Genomic DNA, 19,922 nt, shown 5'->3' with positions numbered 1-19,922 from the left:
ACCCTGCAATATGCTTGAAAACAATTAATTAGTTTGTGATTTCTTACAACTTATTAAAAACTATTTTAATACATATATAAACATTGAATTTCGTGTTTTGTGTTCTCCCAGACATCAAAATAAAAAAAAATCGCCAAGATGAAATTTAAATTTATGTCTCAGTCATATTTAATAAAATGTTACTAACACACTGACATTTTTAACAACAAAAAAAACAAACATCGCTTCTGCAACTAAAGCCGACCGAGTTGCGAAGATTTAAATATTGTTATTTCAGATCATTTTAAACCATTTCAGTGAGTGTTTCAAGAAAGATCCTCCAATAACTGGCCTAAAATAATGATATTCAATGTTTCATACATCAATCCCTTTGGCTTGTTGAAAAGTAGATTATTAAATATGAATATTAGGTCATGTAGAATAAAGGTCGCACAGAATAACTGCTTCAAATGTATTAATATTTTCTAATAAATAATCAGATAGTCATTAATGGGAGACTTGTGCACCATCTGTATAAGTGTGCTATTAATGGACAGCAGAAGAAAATTGGTGACCAACAACCTAAAAGATATAAATACCTATAGAATTTAGTACAGTCTATGCTGTTATATGACCTACTTTAGAAACATGATAGACATAGGCATGGGGATAAACACTTTAAGTGCAGTGGTCAGATATAAGATCACTCATAGAACAAGGGTATGCAAATGAAGCCCATCGGTAATGAACTCAACTTGAGGAAGCTGAAATATTTTATTATGATGTATGTCAACTACAAAAGGGGTGAGTATTTTTTTGTACTTCAGAAACAAACTATATAACATTAATAAAAATTCTAAATTACTGTAGAATCTTAAAAACTTTATTATTAAACAAGTGTAATTTCTTTACAAAGTTCTTTTCATTGCCATAATGGAAATATTATGTTAATGGTCAAAATTGTTTTGGGAAATATTTCTGTTATGTTCTTATGTAATGATATTGTATTTATATGCAAAAGGTGTAAAGAAAAAGCACAGCTTGTTCAGACTGGATTTTTCAGACTTAAGGATCAGCTGCCTTCAACAACAATCCTTAGCATGATATTGTTTAATATTAAGAATTTATTTTTGTTTAATGATAATGTGACAAGATCTATTCTTAATATGATTATAGTGAGGCAAGAACATGCAGAAGAATAGGAAAGATTAGGTGGGAAATCAGGAACTTCTATTAAAGAGCCATTTTATCAGACAAATGCAGAAAATAGTTCAACATATAGCTTGTTTATTAAGAGAGTGAAAAGAATTTGGTCACACTAAAAACTTACTTTATACCAATGTCTCCGAGACATTTAATATGTAGCTGATGCTGAATCAGAAATTATTCAAAATTTGAATTGTAACATAATAGAACCATGGGTTTCTAAGTTTATAATAAATTTGATGCTTTAATTCCAAGAAATAATTTCTAAACAATTCAAACTGAAGCCTTGAATGACTTAAAATCCTCGTAGAATGGAAACAAGGTTTCGGAAATGTTGGCCGTAAAGTGCATTTTACAAGTGATAATAATAATGGTAAAATTGACTTTCATCAAAAAAAAAAAAAAAATCCAATAAGGAAATAAATATAGTAGTTAAAAAAATTACTGGTGTATTGAATATAAATTTTAACATTGCAGAAATGTGAGAAATTTAGGTAATTGAATATTTCTCCTGGTATAAATTATTTTTAGCATAGGCTATCTATTCAAAATAAAATAATGAAACTCAAATTACTTTCAATAAAAATTAAAAATCAGTTGAATCATCTTAAAAATTTTATTCTTTGGAAGAACATAATATACAAATTCCTGGTCCAATGTTATCTTATTAAATAACATGGCCAGTTACATGGACAGCTTAACAACTTAAATCTAAAATTTGTTTTTGTATTTTTTTTTTTTTTTTTTGGTTTCTAAAAACATTGACACTCTATGGTATTGTTAAATTGCTGAGATATATAAAACTAAAACATCTGAAAACTACAGTTGTCAAGCTTCCAGCAACAGTAAACTCATAATTACAATATTTAAACAATAACATCAGATAATTAGCTTATATAACTTGGACATCAAAACCAAAATAATCTGCCATAATAAAACAGTAAAATTTATATATACCTAAATAATTATACAAATAAAAATATCACAGAAATGTATTATTAGAAATAAAATTTAATACTTTCATATGTCGTAAAATGTATAATAATAAACAACACATGACTTAATTTTCAGTACCTAGCAAATGCAAAATACAACCTTTTTTTTTAGTCTCCATCCTCCTCATTAAAATTTGGAATTTGCAACTAAAATACATATATCATGGAATGAATAAATTAATTTTCACTAACTGCAATCACTTCAGTTAAAATGAGGGCATTTCAAAGTCACCAGATGAATAGAAAAGATTTTTTTTTTCCCTTAGATGAAGCAATATACATGTACAAATATGATAGAAATTATATTAATAAAAAAAATTGAGATTTAATAATCTAAATGCATAGTTTAATTTATTTAAGTGTTCTTTTTACATAAGTACAAAAAGCTCATGATGGTGATTAAAAAAAAATGAAGATTTTGAAAACTTTTTTAAATATGAATATTTCAAACTTTTTAAAAATTTAAGATTAATTATGCTGGCAAATAAATGTTCCATTCTACAAATATTAAGGAATGAATAAATAATTATATATGCCCTATTTAAGTACATATGTCTCTACCCAAAGATAATTTGCTAGCATTCATAACAACAACATTATAAAAATTTCAAACAAAACCATACTCCAGCTCCCACTGCTTTGAAAATATTTAAACTGAAAAATACAGATTAAAAAAAATTAAGATTTACAATTAAAGACTAACAGAAAAATAGTGTACATTAAGAGTAGTGCAAATAATATGTATTAACTATTAAACTGGACGACAGCATTTGTTATTTATTTACACTCTTACAAGAAAAAGATAAATTTCCAAATCACCAGATATCTTCTTACATGATGGAAGAGGAGTGAATTTATGAGATAAAGATGATATTTTTCTACAACAGGATTGCACAAACAAATATATTTCTGACTGCAGAAAGCATGTGATTAAAAATAGATCATTAAGAGAAAAGAAAGATGCACACAAGCTAATTAAAATGTTTGCAAGTTGCTTTCAAAATGCTAAATTTGTGCATTCCTGCTAAATTACATATATCCAGTTTTAGATGGAATTTCAAGGGCAGGTTAATATATATTTTCTAAAACTAGAATGACTCATTTTCAAAGCTAATAGGATGATTATAAATTGGGATCTTCAATGTTTAAATTATGTACTTCTGTTACACTATACAAAATTAAAATGCATTTGTATGTGGTGCATACAATGTAGAAAATATCTTTGATTCAATAAAATGTATCAATTACATAAGTAACTAAAAGCCCAATTTCTTAATCTGTTTTTTTTTTTTTTTTAATTCTGAAAACTTAACTCCAAAATCTTATAAATTTTACATTTCTGGCATTAGTTCAAGAAATTTCAGTCCTACCTGATTGCATATAAAGAATACCATAAGAAACCAAATTAAAATTTATATTTGATGAACGATACAATTTTTTTATCGATTAGATATTTTTAAAGTTAATAGAATTTTAAATATTACATGGTTAAAAATTTGTGATAGCTGCCACATAAATTTTAGGTTCCTGATAATACCACCGTTTTATAGCAGTTGAAATTATTTTCATTTTACAAAATGTTTTCTGATACTTTCTCATTTATAATACTGGCCTGGCATTAAGCTGAAAAAAAATAATAATGGCATAGATTTAATTTTTCCAATACTAGAAAGTGTTAGAATGATAACTAATTTTTATATAAACCAAAAAGAAAAATAATAAATTTTTACACCACACTAGATAGAAATAAAAGATTATTGCATAAAAAAAAATATTTTGTAATATATACATCTGAATTTAACATAGTATGCCCAAGGACGGTATTATAATAACAAAAGAGTTGGAAAGAAACTCGAAATATTAGGGGGGGGGATTGGCTTTAACTTCTGATGCATGCTTTTAAATATTATTTGGAAACCTTCCACAATGGTAACAATTGTAGAAGTATAAACTATGTACTACTTGAGAACTGGAGTTACAGAAGCCAACAACTCTCTAGTTTGTTTCTTTCAGAGAAAAGCTGACACTGAAAGTCCCTCCCAGAACACAGTTTATCTGAGAATCTCCTCTGAATTGCATACTATGACTCCATATGCATAGTAAGAGGATTGACACCTTCATGTGCAATCAGTTGGTTGGAAACGTGTTCACTTTGAGTCGAGTCACAACAAATGTCACTAGCTAAATTACATTCACTTTTTTCCTCTTGTGCTGCTGACCCGCAGTGTGGTGTCTCGACTACGACTGCGTGCCTTGGCTGAATTCCACTGACCACCAGCAGAGTGATTGTCCGATCGGGTCTGGCTCTTGTGGACTGAAACATCTATAAAAAAGAAATTATCAATAAATTTAATCAAAGCATTTTGTAATAAATAATATATATTTTTATTTTTCCATAGTATTTATAATCCAATATTATACAAATTACAGAATCTTGAAAGCAACTTTTTTTGTCAAATTTATTGCAAGTTGACATCATTTGTATGGAATCGGAATCTAATTTTTGAGTAATTCATAATTACGTTCTGAAAATATTAAAATAGTGCATTGTTTATCAAAACATGCAAGAGTAAAAAAATCCATAACTCTTACCATATTAAGCAAAATTTTGAATATAAAATTTCACCTTTAAAAGCATGAAACAATGTAAATAAGTGTACAAAATCAAATAAACCAATTTCCGTGAAAATAAGTATTTTAAAAAAGTTGTTAAGGCCATTGCAAATATTTAGTACACTTTGATATTAACTAACTATATGTGATAAAATATTATAATGTTAACATTAGAAATTGCAAGACAACATTTTCCCTTAGTTGTCTCATATTCAGTGCATTGTGAAATTGAAGATCAATTGAAGAAGAAGAACAAAGATTATGCAAAACTGACTGTGAATATTTGTGCCTTGAAACTATTTTGAACTGTACACACAGATATATGTTGCAAGTAGAAATTCACATCATGCAAACATGCTTCATAACATTTTTTTACTGAATCATGCATACATAAACAAAAATAAATGTTTTGTTACAAATAAAGGGAAATCAGTTTCAGTATAATGGGATTTTACAAGATTAAATTTACTATAGAAATAATATAATGCATTTCACACATATTTTCTATTAAAAATACTTATTTCCTTTTCATAAATTTAAAATAAATTTAAATGATAAAAATAATTTTTACACATTGAACTTGGTTTCGTAGACCGCTTCCAGGAAGCTACTCCGACAGGTTTTGTATTAAAAAAAAGAAAGGAATAAATTAAAAGTTTATTAAATATTTATACATATTAAATTATTACTTTTTATTTTTAAATATATTTAATTTAAAGGATAGTAAATTTCAAAGGTTAAAAGAAAAACTTTGAAATGCGTTGGCTCTAACAACATAAAATAAAACCATACCAGTACAAACATATCAAATTTGAATAAGTTAAAGCAATGAAGATGATTTGACAGGAAATAGAATATTGTCTATAAAATATGCATTACTATTTTGTGGAGAAATGTTCATAATAATGGTTATTTGTATTTTATTTATTGCATTATAAATTTAAACATTTATTAACAATACAAAAATCTTGGGTATTACAGTAAAAGCTGTTAAGAATCAAATCAAATAAAACCAATTTTTAATATAACTATAGAAATACTTTAAATTTTATTTACAAAATTAGAGATGCCCTCTCTATTTTTACCAGACACAATTTTTCAAATTGAATATAGTTTAGTATGGTATGGTTAGTTTAGAATGTAGTTTAGCATTATTATATTTGAAAGTATAATTTATAATTGCTAAGCTATTTCTTTCCTCAAAATTATGAACTTTACAAGGAAAAAATTTGCGATATATCCTTTGATTTTAGTATTTAAAAGTATTAACTTTTAACCTTTTGCATTCAGATGGTGCCTCTCATTCATCATTCAAGACGGTGCATCATTTTGACATTTTATTTATTTATTTTTCAATTTTGAATGTTAAAAACACCTACAGAATGGTAAAATGATGTAGATTAATTTTTCAGGGAAATTCAATTTAAAACAATTATTAATTGGTTGTTAATAATTAACTTGTTACTTGGAACAATAAACAAGCCCTTGTATTAGGTGAATAGTTTTGCGTCGAATTACTTTTCCGAGTGCAAAGAGTTAAAACTTATTAAGAAATTGATGAAATAAAGACTAAATAAATATATTGGTAAAAAATTTTTAAAAAAATCAAAATTTATCATATTTTACATCTCAAAATATTTCTTTTAATGACATTAGTCATTTCTAATATTATAACACATTCACCTCCAATATGAATAAATAGATATAAATATGTGCAAAAAAAAAAAAATTTTTTTTTTTTTTCTTTTTCTTTTACAATATCAAACGTACATTTTTAACTAAACAAAAAAGTTTCTTAATTTATACACATTTTTTAAAAAAAGTTCAAATTTAAGAAAATGTTTGTTGTATAAACTTTCTTTGCTCATTAATTTTTTCAAATTTTTCCATCTAATCTTTTATTTTTTTTTTATATTTATTGATATAATTACTAATGTATAATTTAGTTTTTAACAAAAATTATAACTTTAATTCATGAATAAATTAATTCACATAGATAAATATCAATAAGGATGTTACATTACCTTCTCTGCTTCTCTTTGTAGTTCCATTTAATGAGGCAGAAGAGCTGCGAGCAGCTCTCATATCTCTACCTCTTCTATCAACTACAAGTTTGTCTGGCCTGACGAAAATTCCAAATCGAGGTTTGCAGTCAAAATACCGTGTTCCGTTTACTGTACCATCATTCTTGCCTGCATTTGAAAATATTATAATTCAGTATCTATCCACACATAATTTTTCTCAGAATAACTTTTGTAACTATCTTTCATCAAATTTTTAAATATAAAAATGCTGTTTTGTAATTTAATATTTAACTGTGAAAAAATATAGTATTTCAATTTTCAAGCTGATAATGTTACTTGAGTCCATTAGATTTAGAGCTACCAAACTAAGCCGGTAGTTACTTCTTGGGAAAAAACTGCTTAGTAAGAAAAAGTTTCTTCAAAATTTTAACAATTTTCCTTAGCAACTTTTGAGTATATCGCACAAATCCTTCTTATATAACTTTAACATTTAAAAAATTAGCTTCTAAAATATTATTATTTCCATATAATTTTTTTTTCTAATTTAAATAAATTCTTCAAAACACTATATTTAAAAATATGCTTCATTACTTTAGTAATTGCATTTATACACAGAGAGAAAAACAAAGAAATTATGTTTTAAAATTATATAAAAATAGATAAAAACATCCTAATGCTTAGCTGTTTTAGAATGAAGGTTTCAATTATTACCTCCCCATTATACTTCACAAATATATTTCATCACTAAATGAGCATTTTCGAATTTATCCTTAATTGCATAACTATTTTTTATATCCATATTTTTCCTAGATAATTCTCTTTAAAAATATTCATTAAAAAATAAAGAAAATGCCAAAAAAATTATATATCTTCGTCTCAAATATATATATATATATATAAAATTCTAAATCAGCAGCATGTTCTAGATTATTTTCTAATTTTTGTAGCATAGGAACAAACATTTCAAACTACCTGTTGGGGTATCTAGTTCAACCCCAGCCCATGGACCAGGAGCAAAATGGGTCGGTCCAAGATAGGCAACTACACCGGTTTTATTATAAGGAGATATCATCACACTTTCACCAACTGTAAGCCAAGATGGAAATTTGATTTCAGAAGCAGGATCTCGTGGTAATTCACCTGTGAAAAACAAGGTATAAAAATTATCAATAAAATATCTTATACTAAAGATACAAAGATTATTTAATTCAATTCTATAAGTTAAATTCTAAAATGTAGTGCTCAGTTTCTAACAAACTGTAAGCAAATCAACAGATTTCTAAAATAAGTAAAATATTTTTTTATTATTATTATTATTCTTTCATGACATACTTTAACGAAATACTTACTGTCAGAAGAACCTTGAGAATGAGTTTCAGCACTCACATCCAAGCACTGTGTATCTAAAAGGTTCTGATCAGATGATAACTAAAAAGGAAATTGGAAGACAAAATGAAGATGATCATACTTAAATATAACAAAAGCATAAATATAAAGAGCTCTCATTTTAACAAAGTAATACCTTTTCACTGTCAGATGTGTTGTTATTATTGTTTTGGAAATCTTCAATATAGCTTTCGTTTTGCTGATAATATTGCTGATTGATGTCCTCACTAAAAAAAAAAAAAAAAAATGTCAGTTTAAATTTTTTAAAAAAGTTATTATAAATTAGAAAGTAGTAAGAATATTCCAAATATAGTAAACATACGAAAGGGCTTCTAATTACCTGGGAGCTGATATTTCTGAAGAAAAGTCATTATCTCGAAAATCTTCTGTAACACTATGAATTGAAATTGAATCTTCACTTGAGGCAGGTGTAGTAGATAAGGCTTGAGAGCCATACCCACTGGAGATCATACTAGGCGTTCCTACTTTGGCCTAAATTAATGAAATATATAGAATTAATATGAAAATAATTCTATATTATAAATTGGATTGTTAAAAAACTTGATCAGGCAATTAGTTTATAATTCATACAAAATCAAATAAAATTACAATCAACTCTTAATATACATGAAAGTATCTAGGCCAAAGACTGTTTGACTTAGAGCAACCAAAACTTAACACATTTATATGTTGGAGGATAGAAACAGCACCTCATAGCTATTTTTAAAGAATTTTAATCAAGACATTAACTGATATTAAAGAGTTGCTAATTTTACTATGTTAGGTGGTGTTAAAAATGGTATGAATACTGTGGTAGATTTTGGCATTTTACAGCACAAGGAAGTATACATTATAATACTTTAATTAATCAGCCAACTGAGTTTCACATTTCAATACATTTTAAATGTAAATTAACATGTTAAAGATTTAAGTTAATTTTTTGTTTTAGTAACTTTGTGTTTTATAATTTTACTATAAGTTAGTTTATATTATATATATATATATATATAAAATTTATGTTTATATACTTTTAATTATTTACTATTACTGACTGCTAGGCATTCATTTTTGTACAGAATTATATTTATTCAGATTTTTTTTTCTATTAAATATCACAAATAATCATATTAAGAATGTTATCCTAATATTTTATAACTTGTAGCATTTAAATTTTTTACAAATTTGTTTATTTGAAAAATGGCTAATAAAATTTTTGAATTCACCTGAGCCAGGCAGCTGTCTTAAATTAGCCACTGCTTGCATATATGTGAATACAGAAATTCATGAAAGTTTTTGTCTCAACAAGGAAATAAAATTTCTTACATTGATGTGGAAAATTAATTTTTATTTAAAAAAAATCTTTCAAACTTAATTTTTTTTATACTTATATTTTTGTAGTGATGTGAAAATGGAATCCTCTAAGCATTATTACGATACTTTTCATTAAAATGTACTTTCAGTACAATAAATCTGCATGCATCAAGAATCAATAGGTAATATAAATTGATCACATAATTTACGATGATTTTCTAAGTTCTAAATAAATGATAATCCTGCTGATCATTAAAAGCAGACAAACACTTTACGTAAATCAATATAGAGATGATCCTTCGCCTCATAAAAATATAAAAAGTTTAATATGTTCTCTTACAATAATAGTAATGAATATTTGTAATCTGCCTAATTTTGTCATGCTGTGTTTATAAGTGATATCAAAAATGAGAATTTCAAAATAATATTGTGATGTTAGTGGATTATCTAAATATATAAATTTCCACTTAAGAAATTTCTAATTATGAAAGTATTTAGAGAATTTAAATTTCCTAATGAGAGAGTATGTTTATTGGCTTATTCTTTTCCTCCTCACAATTGTACAAATACAATATCCACAATACAAAAATAAATAAATAAGTAATACACAAAAGATTAAAATTTGTTGTTTAAGCTACAACAAATCACATAAAATGATAATGAAAATCAATGAATCAATCATCCACATAGAATCATATGGCTGATTTTGCCAACTTTTGTTTATAAGAAAGCTCATGTCTCATAGAGTCATTAAGACCGAATTTTTAAGTGAAATAGTAAAAAGACAACTTCAATATATATGCTCTAAAGAGAAATCAAACAATAGAGTTCGGCAACCAATGTCATTGAACCAATTTCAAACTTTTCGTTTTACTATACTTTTATTAAACTTTCATTGTGATAAAATGAAATTTATCATAATTGATTGACATGACCAAATTATTAATATTAGAGTTCTTCCTCAACCATATTAATGCTATTAATATAATCATATTGCTGAAATGTAATGAAATACATCTTAACAAAACAAAAGAAAGTACTATTTTAATTTAGACGAAAACTGGCAAAATCTGTTCAGTTGTCGAGGCTGGATATTATTTAGTAATATCTTTCGGAAATAGAGGTAGAAGGGATAGACACTCTTTGATGACATATCTAGAGATGTTTCTAACTTTCACATAAAACAAAAATTGGCAAAATCAGTCAAGGCTTTACTCTATAGAGAATAAAACAATGAAGTAATGCTTAATAAATATCTCTCCAAAACGGATGATAGGCAAGAGTAGGGACCAATGATTTATTTTAATATTCATATGACTAATTCATCATTGGTGGCATTAATTTCATATGAAATAAAAATTGGCAAAATTTGTATAGTGGCTGCAGCCAAGGAAATGGTTCTTTGGTTTTTACCAATTACTTTAAATATATAGAGGATGGAAAAATACTGTTTTCCAAGGTGGCTGTTTACTAACAACTGTAAATCCTTATTACTAATAATATATGTGATTATTTGTAATTTAAGAATGATTTTAATATCAAGAGTTTGAAAATATCTTATTGAAACTGTATTTATAACCCCCCCCCAAAATGTGCATAAAAGTTATACTGAAAAAAGAGCCTCTATTCTATTCCCATGCTGATAAATAATATAAACCAAACTTCTACAAGACTGCCTATATTTCAAACTCTCTCTCTTTTCTTATTTACTAGCATACACAACTATCAAAATGAACTAATACAATTATATCTCACTTATACTCTTCCCTCTTGCTTTTTTTCATTTTCCCTGGTTCAGGATCCTCACAACAGATTTTAGCTTCAAAATTATTCTCTTTTGTTATTTTTTTTATGCTCTCATTCATCAAGAAACCAAAATTTCTCAAATTTTAGATTAAGAACAGAAAGAAAACAAAACTTTAATGATTTCATTCCAAAATGTGTATAATATTAAAATCTGTACCTGTATTTCACCTATACTATCAGGTGTTTCTAATGCCCTCCCTCTTTTCTCAGATGCAATTTCAGTAGCTTCATTTGCATCATTGATATTACTGACAGAACCACTTTCTTCTGCTCTACATGAGGCGAAATTGTTGAGTTCATCTTCACTTTCAGCTAATTTTTCATTTAAGTTTAATACACAAGTTTCATCCTTTGACTGAAAAAAGAAATAAAAATAATTTCAATTGTCCATAACAAAATGTTTTTTAATGTTATACGATATTAAAAAAAACAAACCATCTTTTAAGACTGATAAGGAAAACAAGATATTCTGAATAAACTAAAATTTTTCTCTTAATATGGCATACAAATATGTCTCTTTCAGTATTTTATACAAATACTGAATTCACAAATTATAGAAAAAATGTTTAGGGGGGAAGAAACTACTAAACATATATATTTAATGGAACATTTAGTATATGTAACATAAGTCTGCAGATGAATGGTAGAAAAAGAGACAAATTTGGAATCAATTTTAATTTATAATTCCATAGCACAGCATGATTTATACACGGGGATAATCAACTCACTTTTAACCTCTTATAACCTCACAATTACACTTTTAACCTCTTAATAAAAAAAAAATAAAAAAAAAAAAAACATGTCATGATACAGTCCAAAAATAATAATGATAAGCTAAGTGACAACTTTTTCAGAGAAAGTATATGTAGTCATATTTAATAATCTTCTATTCTTGGCAATTCATGGCTTTTTTAGAAATAAACATTTTCAAATTAATTTAGCATACACACTCAAACCTGTTTTTGTGTGGTAGAAAAGACCACACACACACAAAAAAATAAGTAGAATTTTTATAAATCAAACTTCAAAGTTCCTGGAAAATAATTCTTTATAAAGAGAGAAATATAAACAGAGAATTTTTTTATCACATATCTATAATAAACAGATAAATTATGTTATTTGTAAATTATGTTTGTTTTTGGCTCTTTCCCATTCAAAGATTTCCAATGAAGGGCTATATTTGTAATAAGAAATTTAAACTTAACCGATTTTAAAATTAAAAAAATTTGCTCCAAGTCAAAAAGGAGATTATAAGAACAGAAGGTAAACATATCAAACTCATAAACAAATTATTATTGATTTTTCATAAATAATCTTCTGGTCATTCTTAAATTTTTATGGCAATAAGAATCAGTATTTCATTAATATTCCTTCATGAATGTATGAAAATAAGTACAGATAATTTTTACGCAAACATTTTTGTTCAATATCTATAACTTTATTTGATTCAGATAAAGTTTTTCAAATAAAAATCTAAGTTTTGTGAAAAAAAAGTTCAATATATAGATTTTTTAATATATAGAGGTTTCATTTTATATATTTTAGAACTTTACAAGAATTATTAAAACTAATTTTGAACTCATTAAAGATTTATTCAATGGAACAAGGACCACATACACAGGTGAGAGAGTATATTTAAAAATGCACTTGTCATTTAAGAGGTCAAAGTGGAAAGCTATAATATATTCAAACAAGCAAGGAACTTGTTTATTATTTTGACTATTAATACTATTTTTAAAAAAATTTAAAAAAGTTACATACATGATCACAAAATTCAGTACTTTCATCAAGTCCACATTCAGGAACACTTTGTAGACTTTGCTCTTCAAGAACTGTGGACATTGGTTTTACTAACTTTGTGGACTGTGGAGTCAAACCATTCAAAGGGGAGTCTAAAATATAAAAACATTCATGAAACAGATACACACATATGCATGGAAAATATAAGTATCTAAGAAAAGAAGAATTTCTTATGAAAAATGATTTGAAACCATGCAAATTGGAAATTGATAGACATGCGAACAATTCAGAAAAAAAAAATGTTTCAATATTTGAAAAATAGAATCTAACAAAATAAATTAATAACAAAATGAGAGCAAAACTGGAAAAAGTTGCAATAACATAGATGCAAATCTAATAGAGTAGCTTGAACCAAATGAGACTGGATGAATATATAGAAAAAGATTAGCAAGTTAAAAAATATACATATTATAATTTAAATAAATAAATAATAAAAAAAAGTGCAGGAGACACTACACGGCTTTAGCACAATGGGGTGAATAAAAGCATACATTCTGACTGAAAAACAAGCATTCATCAAGATGTTAGACCTAACATACTTAAAATGGATGAATTCTGACGAAGACTCATATTCAAATTGAAACTGAGATTCAAGAAAGTTGGTCGAGCTGAAATTATAAATATTACAGTTATATAGATACATATTATAAATAATTTAGAAAAAAATAAAATGTAAATATATATTAAATTAATCAAAAATAGAACTTGAAAATTTTGCATTAGAACACTTTATTATTTATAAACTTTTAACTTGTAAATCTTATTAATATTTATATCAAATATAAATACTTCATATATTTTGAATCATACTGCAAATAAAGAGTAAGGCAACACTAAAATTTTAAAAAGCAGCCTACAGGAGAAATGAAAAACTTATATTACATGCCATATAATCTTTACATTAAAGATATCGTTTTTTCCACCATCTTTTTTGATGAATCAAATAGCAAAATAAAAATATCTAACTTTTTGAAAAACAACATGCTTTTTTTTTCTCTTATGATGGTTGATGCATTTAAATTCACGTAGATCTATGCAGTTATAAATCTACCTTCTGCAAATGAAATTTAGACATATTATTTTATTAAAGCTTTTTGAGAAGGAACACATCTCTAAAAAAATTACAAGATTAAGCTGGCTTTTTTTGTCTTTATATGCAAAAATAAAATAACTAACACTGAGACACAGATACTGCATTTTATAAACAGAAAAATTAAGCTTTGGCCTCTAAAACTAAACTATCATAAATGAAAATAAAAAAAATATTCTAAAATTTTTCCTAGATATTAATATTAAATGTTCTAAAAATTATTATAAGCTATATGCGAGTTTTGATAAGTACAAAAATCCAAAGATAATAGCATAAATGAGAATGTAAAAGAGCAGAAGATAATGAGTGTGATAAATGTATAAAAGGAAAAGTTCATTACAATGCTCACACTTTAACAGATTATTTAATGCATCTTTTTAAGCTATGAACTGAAATAAACTATTGAATTCATGGGTTTTTTTAAAGGCATAAGCATGATATTTATTTCACTATGAATTACATTCTAATAAAACATTAACAAAATAGAATTTATAACATTTAATTAAATAATATATACATAAACACAATACAGACAAAAAATATTTATTTGCTATTGTTGTGTCTTGCAAGACATTGATAAGACCATACTTTCCAATAAATTTTTAAATGATTTCAAATTTGCATGACAATAATATATTTTGCAGAATCATGCAAATTCAATAACTTTATACTATATAGAATGGAAATCACAGATAATTTAATCATAGATTTCAAACAGTCCAAACCAATCTAATGTGATTATTATTAACATGAATCAAAATAATTATTCCACGAGAAGACAATTTTAATTAGTTCAATTTTTTTGTATAATTAAAAGCTTTCTGTAATAGTAGTTATACATTTTTAATGTAGAAAATCAAAGACTACAACCTCTTATAGTACATTTTTGTTTCTATTATTAGATATTGCAGTACATCTATAGATATAATGTAAAGCATCATTAATAAAATTTTTAATAAGATTAATTTAATAAAATTTTATTGGTATTTCCTCTATTGTATCTATATATAATGATCCAAATTTTGATGATAGTCAAGATTTAGGTATGTGCAAAGGATATTAAATAAGATGAGAAAAAGCAATCAGAGAAGGTTAATATCAAAGCGATATTCCCATTTTTTTTTTTTTTGTGTGTGTGTTAATTTGCAGTAATATCAAAATTTTAGTTACTAAAGGAAAAATCCAAATACTATTTAACTTCAACATATCTCTTAAATCCTCATTTCTCACAAAATAATGAAGTCAATATTGTATACCAAATAGCTATCTGGGAATATTGTTGGCTTAATTTCCATTAAATTAGTTTATGCCTTATTTGATTTTCATGGTTTCTTAAAACTGTTGATTTGGTTAATTTGTAGAGGTTTTGTTTATCAAAATGATTAGAGCAAAAAATAAATTTATGCTTTCTATTATCCAAGACTCAGTCACAAGGCTGAAAATATATTAATTAAAATATTTTTCAAACAAAAGATGATATCAAATTTAATCATTAAATGAGATATTTTATAAATTTTTGAGCAACCTTCATTACTTACTTAACGCATATGGAGAAGTAACGGGGGAATCTCCACTGTTAATGGAGGATTTCTCCTTCCCAAATGGAGTGCTCGTCAGAGGACTGGACAAGTTTCGTTGTTTAAAGTCATCATTTGGTGACTGCATAGTTAATTCACAAGCAGAATCAGCTCTAGAGCTTGGATCCATTCTCTGAGGGAATGTTGTATCTAACCTCTGATCCATTCTAAGAACCTATTTTTAAATTAAACATTAGTTATCGAAATTCAGTTGTAAATATAATCAAGAAGCAATATTTCATTTTTAAGTCAAAGTGGTAAGGCTCTCTAAAATTTAAAAGTCTGTCCAAAAGAAGGAATAAAAATTTTCTTCAGGGCCACAGCAAACTTAAAACTAATATTAACTAGAGAATGATAAAAATAATGGTTTATACTATACCATTTCATTCAAAAGAAAAGCTTTAAAAAGTTTGATTATCAAATGCAATATGTCATAAGGGTATATTACAAAATGCACTATATCTTTACCATCTAAATCAATTAAATGATCAATTTTAAAATTTACTCAAATTAAAATGAATAAGACTTTAAATGCAGAAAAGTGAACCTAAAAAAAGTAAAAATAAATTGAAACCTCTTGTCCAAAACATCATAGCATTATATTTTAGGTTTGAGTTATTTACCTTTAAATTACTTTCTAAAATTATTCTTAGCTATATAAATTATATTTACTGTTCAACAAATGTACACACACACACAAGATGGGAGTTACAGCAATATATATACATAAATAAAGTAATTTAAACAAAATTATGTATGTTGTAAAATACACTACAACTAATGTTTTAAATTTATTGGAATAAAAGAGCAATTAAGCAGACAAAGGTATTTGACAGAAACTTCTTCAAATCATTTTTTGGCAGTCATGCAGAAATCAAATGAAATAAATATGAATTTAAACAATTAATAATTTAGTAAATAATTTATACAAGTTACATGATATATTAATACAAAATATAATATTCTAAGAATGCTTTTTATATAAAAGAAATAATCAAATAAAAGAAAAAAGAATCAAATTTATCATCTTACATGAGCAATATTTGGCACACTTGCTGTCTTTCTTAAAGGTTTACCTTGAGCAGCTAAGAGTTCTTTCACTGCCACTTCCTAAAAATAAAAGAGAAAAAATTATAGTCATATAAAATACATATTATTTCTTATACGGCATTTTTATGAAATATAAATTAGAATGAACACTTACCTGTCTCAATCTGTCCAACATTAATAAACTCTCAACAGCAGATACTCCTCTTGTATATTTTTCTATATAACTTTCTCCATCATTAGTATCCGCATCTTCACCAGATGCAGCCATTAATGCAAGCATTTCTCTATTTTCTGGATCTTCAGAGGCCTAAAGAAATTACACATCAAATTGATATATAACATTTGACAATACACTGCTTTTCAAGTTAATTCTGAAAATAATAAATATGAGGAAACATAAGAATTTCAATCAGATATGTTATATATATATATATATATATATATTGTATTTTTTTATATCTATGCTTAAGTCCCAGAATTCTGAAATTTCATTTGAATGCTGAGAATTTTTTATATATCTTGCCTCTTGTTGTAAAATTAATTTTAAACAATTAAAGGAATATCATGAAATTGAAAAAAGGAGGATTAGTTCTATTCTCCAAAATAAGGAAAAGACAAAATAAAAAACCAGCAAAAATTCGAAATATTTTTGAAATTGACATGAAAGCGATGCATTTCAAATGCAGCAAAAGCAATTAAACAGTCCGAGTTCAAAAGATTCATATATTTAATAAACTGACGACATATTTTAAAAATATGAAATTAAAATACAAAACAATTAAAAGAAGAAAAAAAAGAAAGAATTAATACCTTTGGAATATTAGAAACCACTTCATAAGTAACACCAGTTGCAGCAAGAGTGTCCTAAAGATAGAATTAAGAAAGCAACCACAATTATTGTTAAAACAGAGAACAGAGCCAACAATGATACTAACAATAATCTAAAATGTTATAATCAGAATACTTTGATTACTTAATTAACAGATTAAAATACATTAATTTCAGATGGGAAATTTTGCATGAAAACAAAACCTACTCCAACTTGTCCAAAACCAGAAAGAAAATTCTATATTATTCGGTTACTTAGTTCGGTTACTCAGTTATTTTTAAAAAAATATTTGTTCATATTTTAATAAATAATTAAATTGATTTAATAAAATAAGCTTATATACAAATGTCATTAAGTAAAGAAATTCCTTCTTAACAATCAGAACAAATAAAAAAAAAAGTACATTATTTATTTTAATATAATTCTTATTCATGGTCAGGCAACTTATGATACAGGATGTTAAGACCTCTGAAATAAAAAAACAAATATAAATATTATATATTGTTAGTAATGCTAGGAAAACAGCGTGGGTTAGTACTTAAGCACATTTATTTTGGTAAACAAGCCATATTTTTTTTTAAGCAGGAAGTGATAGCACTTGCAAGAACCAATTCCCCAGAGATGGCGCTACAAGCGTTATTAACGAGAAGCACTTACTAGGTAGATGTCTATTTGACCCTGAATATACAGGTTCCCCCACAGACACTAAAAAAATAACGACAAAGAATGAGGTAAAGATGAGCAGTCTACATGCTACAAAAATATGGGGTCAAAAGATCCAACCCAGTTGTTCACGAGAGAGCAGGGTTTAACAAAATACCACAAAAGCTATTGAAAATGAAAAATTAAGCAACTTTATGCATTGTAACACATACCATAAAATTAAAAAAATAAATAAAAGAAATCTAAAAATGGAATTTTTTTTTATTGTGCTCAAGAGTATTGAAAATTATTTCCATTACAGAAGAAAATATAATTCTGAAAATGAAGATCATTTATAACTTTATAAAATAATTAATGCAGACTACAACGTGTTTAGATATATTTAATATTATTTTTATATTTATAACTCAATTTTAAAATTTTGGAAATATTTTCTGACAAAATATTTAAAGCAACTTGCATTATTTTTGCCTGATTTATTCTTGACTTATATATAACTATTTTATTCCATAGTGAAATTTGAAATTAAAGACAAAATAAATTTAGATAGTAAAGTTTGACAAATATTACTATGTAAATAAAAAGCTTTAATCATACAAAAAACTTATAAAAAAGAATATTTATCACAAAGGTATTAGAATATTGATTTTTTTAGGCTGAAGAGGAAGATTAATGTCGTAAATATATTAGAAAGAGATAGGGTATAATCTGAGAATAACAACATGCTTCTTAAATGCAGAAAGAGTCTAGTCTTGAACGATCTTTGCAAATTGAATTTATAAAAAATTTCAATTCTTTTCACGCAATTCAAAATTTTTTTTTAAAAAAATGCTGTTTTTTACAATAATTAATGTTTTCCTGATAGGCATAAATAATTGCTATCTTTAAATGCTGCATAAAAAAAGAAGGTTCCTATTATAATATTAATTTTAGTGAAAATTTTTGAATAAGACAAAGTAGAATCAAAGTAATTAAAATGCATTATCAGGTCATTTGGAATATCAAAGCATATCCATTTTAAATAATTTAAATTTAAAAATAAACACTACTTTCACACTCATATTAGCAAGTAATAACTAAAACACACAAAACTCACTTGACGGACAATTTTTTTCTTAATTTTATCAGCTATGGACTGTTTTTTATACACGTTAATGGCAAGGCGTTTGCGAAGCATAACATCCATTGTGGCCGGATGACTAAGACGGACAGATGCTTTCAGTATCAAATAGATACGGTCATTTGGTGATGTGGCTCGGTTTAGATGAATGGAATCATGAATGGAGGAATCCCAAGCAGCAGTTGCACAAACCTATACAAGGGGGAGAATAGCAAGTGATTGAAAGAAATTAAAAAATAGACAGATTTAAAAATAATACTATTTTACTTTAACATTAAAAAAAAAAGAATAAAATTTTGAAATTCATCATGAAAAATTATTAAAAACAATAATTGTAAATACCAAAGACATTAAAAATTCCTTATTTTTCAAAAAAATTTGATACAAACATTGAAAGAAATTTAAAGAACTTTTTTTTTCCCTTTTAAGTAAATTTTATCAGGATGCAGGAAGATAAAATCATTAATTTCTGT

At 25.9% G+C, this 19,922-nt stretch overlaps 1 protein-coding gene across 3 annotated transcripts in view; it reads right to left on the bottom strand.

Moving 5' to 3' along the window:
• Positions 1-1,787: 1,787 nt before the first annotated feature.
• Positions 1,788-19,922, bottom strand: part of LOC129968895 (kinesin-like protein KIF13A) — a 151,301-nt gene continuing 133,166 nt past the window's right edge. The window contains exons 28-42 of one of the 3 annotated variants that reach the window (XM_056083230.1): positions 19,426-19,641; positions 17,648-17,701; positions 16,992-17,144; positions 16,820-16,897; positions 15,749-15,962; positions 13,660-13,728; positions 13,082-13,212; positions 11,478-11,675; positions 8,544-8,695; positions 8,340-8,430; positions 8,167-8,245; positions 7,790-7,957; positions 6,818-6,985; positions 5,365-5,400; positions 1,788-4,503 (exon numbers count right to left, since the gene is read on the bottom strand). In XM_056083230.1, the coding sequence (XP_055939205.1) occupies positions 4,373-4,503; positions 5,365-5,400; positions 6,818-6,985; positions 7,790-7,957; positions 8,167-8,245; positions 8,340-8,430; positions 8,544-8,695; positions 11,478-11,675; positions 13,082-13,212; positions 13,660-13,728; positions 15,749-15,962; positions 16,820-16,897; positions 16,992-17,144; positions 17,648-17,701; positions 19,426-19,641 (1,938 nt within the window). In that variant the 3' untranslated portion in view covers positions 1,788-4,372. The remainder of the gene's footprint in view (positions 4,504-5,364; positions 5,401-6,817; positions 6,986-7,789; positions 7,958-8,166; positions 8,246-8,339; positions 8,431-8,543; positions 8,696-11,477; positions 11,676-13,081; positions 13,213-13,659; positions 13,729-15,748; positions 15,963-16,819; positions 16,898-16,991; positions 17,145-17,647; positions 17,702-19,425; positions 19,642-19,922) is intronic. The other 2 variants (XM_056083238.1, XM_056083247.1) reach the window with 2 other exon arrangements.

Source organism: Argiope bruennichi, chromosome 1, assembly GCF_947563725.1.
Source record: "Argiope bruennichi chromosome 1, qqArgBrue1.1, whole genome shotgun sequence".
NCBI classification, from domain to species: Eukaryota; Metazoa; Arthropoda; class Arachnida; order Araneae; family Araneidae; genus Argiope; species Argiope bruennichi.
Note: the sequence above shows the minus strand (reverse complement) of the source record. Positions and strands in the feature narration are given on the sequence as shown.